The following is a 7500-nucleotide window of genomic DNA, read 5'->3' as shown; positions in this document are numbered from 1 at the left end:
CATAAACGTGTGCTAAAGTGTCCTCTAGGAGCATAAACGTGTGTTAAAGTGTCCTCTAGCAACATAAACGTGTGCTAAAGTGTCCTCTAGGAGCATAAACGTGTGCTAAAGTGTCCTCTAGGAGCATAAACGTGTGTTAAAGTGTCCTCTAGGAGCATAAACGTGTGTTAAAGTGTCCTCTAGGAGCATAAACCTGTGCTAAAGTGTCCTCTAGGAGCATAAACGTGTGTTAAAGTGTCCTCTAGGAGCATAAACGTGTGCCAAAGTGTCCTCTAGGAGCATAAACGTGTGCTAAAGTGTCCTCTAGGAGCATAAACGTGTGCTAAAGTGTCCTCTAGGAGCATAAACGTGTGCTAAAGTGTCCTCTAGGAACATAAACATGTGTTAAAGTGTCCTCTAGGAGCATAAACGTGTGTTAAAGTGTCCTCTAGGAGCATAAACGTGTGCTAAAGTGTCCTCTAGGAGCATAAACGTGTGTTAAAGTGTCCTCTAGGAGCATAAACGTGTGCTAAAGTGTCCTCTAGGAGCATAAACGTGTGTTAAAGTGTCCTCTAGGAGCATAAACGTGTGCTAAAGTGTCCTCTAGGAGCATAAACGTGTGTTAAAGTGTCCTCTAGGAGCATAAACGTGTGCTAAAGTGTGTGTGTGCGTGGTGTGTGTGTGTGTGTGTGTGTGCATGTGTGTGTGGGTGGTGTGTGTGTGTGTGTGTGTGTGTGTGTGTGTGTGTGTGTGTGTCAGTGACTGTGCAGTGAAGGAGGCGGCTCCTGAGGGGCGGGACGACGCCGTGGCGAGGAGGCTGTGGGAGGAGAGCGCTCGATTGGTCGGACTAAAGGACACGTGCTGACCTCTGACCTCTGACCTCAGGAAACAGGAAGTGAGGCGTCAGGTCAGACGGCGACATCAGTGACGTGTGATTGACAGATGACGGGAGCCAATCAGAGCGTCCCTGAGGTCAGGAGCAGGAAGTCGCCGCGACGCAGACGAATAAAGTTTTGTTCATAATGAATTTATTAATAAAGTTTGATTCAAAGATTTTTGTGTTTTTATTGTTTTAAGTTCCCTTAATGTTTCCTTTTAGTTCCCTTAATGTTTGACTTTAAGTTCCCTTAATGTTTCCTTTAAGTTCCCTTAATGTTTCCTTTAAGTTCCCTTAATGTTTCCTTTAAGTTCCCTTAATGTTTCCTTTAAGTTCCCTTCATGTTTCCTTTAAGTTCCCTTAATGTTTCCGTTAAGTTCCCTTAATGTTTCCTTTAAGTTCCCTTGATGTTTGACTTTAAGTTCCCTTAATGTTTGACTTTAAGTTCCCTTAATGTTTCCTTTAAGTTCCCTTGATGTTTGACTTTAAGTTCCCTTAATGTTTCCTTAAAGTTCCCTTAATGTTTCCTTAAAGTTCCCTTAATGTTTCCTTAAAGTTCCCTTAATGTTTCCTTAAAGTTCCCTTAATGTTTCCTTAAAGTTCCCTTAATGTTTCCTTAAAGTTCCCTTAATGTTTCCTTTAAGTTCCCTTAATGTTTCCTTTAAGTTCCCTTGATGTTTCACTTTAAGTTCCCTTAATGTTTCACTTTAAGTTCCCTTGATGTTTGACTTTAAGTTCCCTTAATGTTTCCTTTTAGTTCCCTTAATGTTTCCTTTTAGTTCCCTTAATGTTTCCTTTAAGTTCCCTTCATGTTTCCTTTAAGTTCCCTTCATGTTTCCTTTAAGTTCCCTTCATGTTTCCTTTAAGTTCCCTTCATGTTTCCTTTAAGTTCCCTTCATGTTTCCTTTAAGTTCCCTTCATGTTTCCTTTAAGTTCCCTTCATGTTTCCTTTAAGTTCCCTTAATGTTTCCTTTACTTTCCCTTCATGTTTCCTTTAAGTTCCCTTAATGTTTCCTTTAAGTTCCCTTAATGTTTCCTTTACGTTCCCTTCATGTTTCCTTTAAGTTCCCTTCATGTTTCCTTTAAGTTCCCTTCATGTTTCCTTTAAGTTCCCTTAATGTTTCCTTTAAGTTCCCATAATGTTTCCTTTAAGTTCCCCTAATGTTTCCTTTAAGTTCCCTTCATGTTTCCTTTAAGTTCCCTTCATGTTTCCTTTAAGTTCCCTTCATGTTTCCTTTAAGTTCCCTTCATGTTTCCTTTAAGTTCCCTTCATGTTTCCTTTAAGTTCCCTTAATGTTTCCTTTAAGTTCCCTTAATGTTTCCTTTACTTTCCCTTCATGTTTCCTTTAAGTTCCCTTAATGTTTCCTTTAAGTTCCCTTAATGTTTCCTTTACGTTCCCTTCATGTTTCCTTTAAGTTCCCTTCATGTTTCCTTTAAGTTCCCTTCATGTTTCCTTTAAGTTCCCTTAATGTTTCCTTTAAGTTCCCTTAATGTTTCCTTTACGTTCCCTTCATGTTTCCTTTAAGTTCCCTTCATGTTTCCTTGAAGTTTTAACTTTAGCCCGGGTTTAGACCCCAAGAGGACACTTTAGCCCGGGTTTAGACCCCTAGAGGACACTTTAGCCCGGGTTTAGACCCCTAGAGGACACTTCAGCCCGGGTTTAGACCCCTAGAGGACACTTTAGCCCGGGTTTAGACCCCTAGAGGACACTTGAGCCCAGGTTTAGACTCCTAGAGGACACTTTAGCCCGGGTTTAGACCCCTAGAGTTCAGTTTAGCCCGGGTTTAGACCCCTAGAGGACACTTCAGCCCGGGTTTAGACCCCTAGAGGACACTTTAGCCCGGGTTTAGACCCCTAGAAGACACTTTAGCCCAGGTTTAGACCCCTAGAGGACACTTTAGCCCGGGTTCAGACCCCTAGAGTTCAGTTTAGCCCGGGTTTAGACCCCTAGAGAACACTTTAGCCCGGGTTTAGACCCTTAGAGGGCACTTTAGCCCGGGTTCAGACACTTTAGCCCGGGTTTAGACCCCTGGAGAACACTTTGGCCCGGGTTTAGACACTTTAGCCCGGGTTTAGACCCCTAGAGGACACTTTAGCCCGGGTTTAGACACTTTAGCCCGGGTTTAGACCCCTAGAGGACACATTAGCCCGGGTTTAGACCCCTGGAGGACACTTTAGCCCGGGTTTAGACACTTTAGCCCGGGTTTAGACCCTAGAGTACAGTTTAGCCCGGGTTTAGACCCCTGGAGGACACTTTAGCCCGGGTTTAGACCCCTAGAGAACACTTTAGCCCAGGTTTAGACCCCTGGAGGACACTTTAGCCCGGGTTTAGACCCCTAGAGAACACTTTAGCCCGGGTTTAGACCCCTAGAGGACACTTTAGCCCGGGTTTAGACCCCTAGAGGACACTTTAGCCCGGGTTTAGACCCCTAGAGGACACTTTAGCCCGGGTTTAGACCCCTAGAGGACACTTTAGCCCAGGTTTAGACCCCTAGAGGACACTTTAGCCCGGGTTCAGACCCCTAGAGTTCAGTTTAGCCAGGGTTTAGACCCCTAGAGAACACTTTAGCCCGGGTTTAGACCCTTAGAGGGCACTTTAGCCCGGGTTCAGACACTTTAGCCCGGGTTTAGACCCCTGGAGAACACTTTGGCCCGGGTTTAGACACTTTAGCCCGGGTTTAGACCCCTAGAGGACACTTTAGCCCGGGTTTAGACACTTTAGCCCGGGTTTAGACCCCTAGAGGACACTTTAGCCCGGGTTTAGACCCCTGGAGGACACTTTAGCCCGGGTTTAGACCCCTGGAGGACACTTTAGCCTGGGTTTAGACCCCTGGAGTACAGTTTAGCCCGGGTTTAGACACTTTAGCCCGGGTTTAGACCCTAGAGTACAGTTTAGCCCGGGTTTAGACCCCTGGAGGACACTTTAGCCCGGGTTTAGACCCCTAGAGAACACTTTAGCCCGGGTTTAGACCCCTAGAGAACACTTTAGCCCAGGTTTAGACCCCTGGAGGACACTTTAGCCCGGGTTTAGACCCCTAGAGAACACTTTAGCCCAGGTTTAGACCCCTGGAGGGCACTTTAGCCCTGGTTTAGACCCCTAGAGAACACTTTAGCCCGGGTTTAGACACTTTAGCCCGGGTTGTCTGGGTGGAGACCTAGAGGGGGCGGGGGGAGGAGTCCTTGGGGCGGAGTCGGGAGTAACCGGACACCGACCCTCGGAGCGGCTCCTGGCCGGTCAGAGCGCAGCGGAGCCCGGCAGCAGCAGCACAGAGCAGCGGGGCGAGCACCAGAGTGACACCGGGGAGCAGCAGCGGAGCAGCGGCCGAGCAGCGGCGGAGGCTCCGGTCTCTGTGACGGGACTTTGACGCGGTTTGAGCCGCTTCGCTGTGGTTCTCGCGCCGGTGCGCGGCTCTTTGTGGGGATAACGGAGTTCCCGTGAGCGGAGAAGCGGAACCGGGAGAAGCGGAACCGGCGGCATGCGGAGGAACAGCTCCGGGAAACGGGTGAGTGTCACCGGAGCCGACACACCGGGGGCTCGTGACGGTGTCTGGTCCCGGTAAACCGGAGCGCGAGGAACAAAAGCCTCCAGGATTAGTTTACGCTTTTATTTTGAAGGAAATAACGGGTACCGGCTTAGGGCTACACATCCGGTTTTCACAATAAGAGCGCGGATGATGTGTTTTTAAAAATACAACATTTAATAAGTTAAAGAAACTCAGTTAACACACATTTATATTATTAATGTTAATATTGTTATTACTGTTATAGTTATTGTGTTTTTATGTTTTTATTTAAATTATATTATTTTATTATTTTACTTTTTACTCTTTATTTGATTTAAACTCTTTATTTGATTTAAACTCTTTATTTGATTTAAACTCTTTATTTGATTTAAACTCTTTATTTGATTTAAACTCTTTATTTGATTTAAACTCTTTATTTGATTTAAACTCTTTATTTGATTTTAACTCAGCGTCTTTGACTCTGAACAACAACAGAAAACAAACAAAGAACATTTAAATGTTAATGAGACGAAGACGGGGGAGAGCGGGTGATGTGGACCAGGGGAGAGGGGGGTGATGTGGACCAGGGGAGACCAGGGGAGAGCGGGTGATGTGGACCAGGGGAGAGCGGGGGAGACCAGGGGAGAGCGGGGGAGAGGGGGGTGATGTGGACCAGGGGAGAGCGGGTGATGTGGACCAGGGGAGAGCGGGGGAGACCAGGGGAGAGCGGGGTGATGTGGACCAGGGGAGAGCGGGGGAGAGGGGGGTGATGTGGACCAGGGGAGAGGGGGGTGATGTGGACCAGGGGAGAGGGGGGTGATGAGGACCAGGGGAGACCAGGGGAGAGCGGGGGAGAGCGGGGTGATGTGGACCAGGGGAGAGCGGGGGAGAGCGGGGTGATGTGGACCAGGGGAGAGGGGGGTGATGAGGACCAGGGGAGAGGGGGGTGATGAGGACCAGGGGAGAGGGGGGGAGACCGGGGTGATGAGGACCAGGGGAGAGCGGGGGAGAGCGGGGTGATGAGGACCAGGGGAGAGCGGGGTGATGTGGACCAGGGGAGAGGGGGGTGATGAGGACCAGGGGAGAGCAGGGGAGACCGGGGTGATGAGGACCAGGGGAGAGCGGGGTGATGAGGACCAGGGGAGAGGGGGGTGATGAGGACCAGGGGAGAGCGGGTGATGAGGACCAGGGGAGACCAGGGGAGATGAGGACCAGGGGAGAGGGGGGTGATGTGGACCAGGGGGAGAGCGGGTGATGTGGACCAGGGGAGAGCGGGGGAGACCAGGGGAGACCAGGGGAGAGCGGGGTGATGAGGACCAGGGGAGACCAGGGGAGACCAGGGGAGAGCGGGGGAGACCAGGGGAGACCAGGGGAGACCAGGGGGAGAGCGGGTGATGTGGACCAGGGGAGACCAGGGGAGACCAGGGGAGAGCGGGGGAGACCAGGGGAGACCAGGGGAGACCAGGGGAGAGCAGGGGGATGTGGACCAGGGGAGAGCGGGGTGATGAGGACCAGGGGAGAGCGGGGGAGACCAGGGGAGAGGGGGGTGATGAGGACCAGGGGAGAGGGGGGGAGAGCGGGGTGATGTGGACCAGGGGAGAGCGGGGTGATGAGGACCAGGGGAGAGCGGGGTGATGTGGACCAGGGGAGAGCGGGGTGATGTGGACCAGGGGAGAGCGGGGGAGAGGGGGGTGATGTGGACCAGGGGAGAGGGGGGTGATGAGGACCAGGGGAGACCAGGGGAGAGGGGGGTGATGTGGACCAGGGGAGAGCGGGGTGATGAGGACCAGGGGAGACCAGGGGAGAGGGGGGTGATGTGGACCAGGGGAGAGGGGGGGAGACCAGGGGAGAGCGGGTGATGAGGACCAGGGGAGACCAGGGGAGAGCAGGGGGGTGTGGACCAGGGGAGAGGGGGGGAGACCAGGGGAGAGCGGGTGATGAGGACCAGGGGAGACCAGGGGAGAGGGGGGTGATGTGGACCAGGGGAGAGCGGGGTGATGAGGACCAGGGGAGACCAGGGGAGAGGGGGGTGATGTGGACCAGGGGAGAGCGGGGTGATGAGGACCAGGGGAGAGGGGGGTGATGAGGACCAGGGGAGAGGGGGGGAGACCAGGGGAGAGGGGGTGATGAGGACCAGGGGAGAGGGGGGTGATGAGGACCAGGGGAGACCAGGGGAGAGGGGGGTGATGTGGACCAGGGGAGAGGGGGTGATGAGGACCAGGGGAGAGGGGGGGAGACCAGGGGAGACCAGGGTGATGAGGACCAGGGGAGAGGGGGGTGATGTGGACCAGGGGAGAGGGGGTGATGAGGACCAGGGGAGAGGGGGGGAGACCAGGGGAGACCAGGGTGATGAGGACCAGGGGAGAGGGGGGTGATGAGGACCAGGGGAGAGCGGGGGAGAGCGGGGTGATGAGGACCAGGGGAGAGCGGGGTGATGTGGACCAGGGGAGAGGGGGGTGATGAGGACCAGGGGAGAGGGGGGTGATGTGGACCAGGGGAGAGGGGGGTGATGTGGACCAGGGGAGACCAGGGGAGAGGGGGGTGATGTGGACCAGGGGGGACCAGGGGAGAGGGGGGTGATGTGGACCAGGGGAGAGGGGGGGAGAGGGGGGTGATGTGGACCAGGGGAGAGGGGGGTGATGTGGACCAGGGGAGAGCGGGGGAGAGCGGGGTGATGTGGACCAGGGGGGACCAGGGGAGAGGGGGGTGATGTGGACCAGGGGAGAGCGGGGGAGAGCGGGGTGATGTGGACCAGGGGAGAGCGGGGGAGAGCGGGGTGATGTGGACCAGGGGAGACCAGGGGAGAGGGGGGTGATGTGGACCAGGGGGGACCAGGGGAGAGGGGGGTGATGTGGACCAGGGGAGAGGGGGGGAGAGGGGGGTGATGTGGACCAGGGGAGAGGGGGGTGATGTGGACCAGGGGAGAGCGGGGGAGAGCGGGGTGATGTGGTCCACGGTCCCTCCTCGGTTTTATTTCCGTTCCTCGTTCATTTGTTTCTTTTTAAATTTGAGTTTAAAGAGAAAATCAAACATTTAATTCATTTAAATAAGAAACAAAACTCGTCTTCAGATGCAAACAGAAGAGTTCACCTGCTCTGACAGCTTCCTGCTTCCTGTTTCCTGCTTCCTGTCCAGGGGCG

At 53.0% G+C, this 7500-nt stretch overlaps 2 protein-coding genes across 2 annotated transcripts in view; both read left to right on the top strand.

The window, feature by feature from the left end:
* LOC310950498 (retinol dehydrogenase 13) overlaps positions 1-925 on the top strand; it is a 13100-nt gene extending 12175 nt beyond the window's left edge. The window contains exon 8 of the mRNA XM_083918341.1: positions 739-925. Within this exon, the coding sequence (XP_083774467.1) occupies positions 739-844 (106 nt within the window). The 3' untranslated portion in view covers positions 845-925. The remainder of the gene's footprint in view (positions 1-738) is intronic.
* A 3207-nt stretch (positions 926-4132) lies between these two features.
* Positions 4133-7500, top strand: part of plekho1b (pleckstrin homology domain containing, family O member 1b) — an 11275-nt gene continuing 7907 nt past the window's right edge. The window contains exons 1-2 of the mRNA XM_083918339.1: positions 4133-4360; positions 7496-7500. The exon at positions 7496-7500 is cut by the window's right edge and continues 145 nt beyond it. Of these exons, the coding sequence (XP_083774465.1) occupies positions 4334-4360; positions 7496-7500 (32 nt within the window). The 5' untranslated portion in view covers positions 4133-4333. The remainder of the gene's footprint in view (positions 4361-7495) is intronic.

The sequence above is a fragment of the Echiichthys vipera genome, assembly GCF_963691815.1.
Source record: "Echiichthys vipera genome assembly, chromosome: 8".
Lineage (NCBI taxonomy): Eukaryota > Metazoa > Chordata > Actinopteri > Perciformes > Trachinidae > Echiichthys > Echiichthys vipera.
This window is presented reverse-complemented; position numbering and strand designations above follow the sequence as displayed.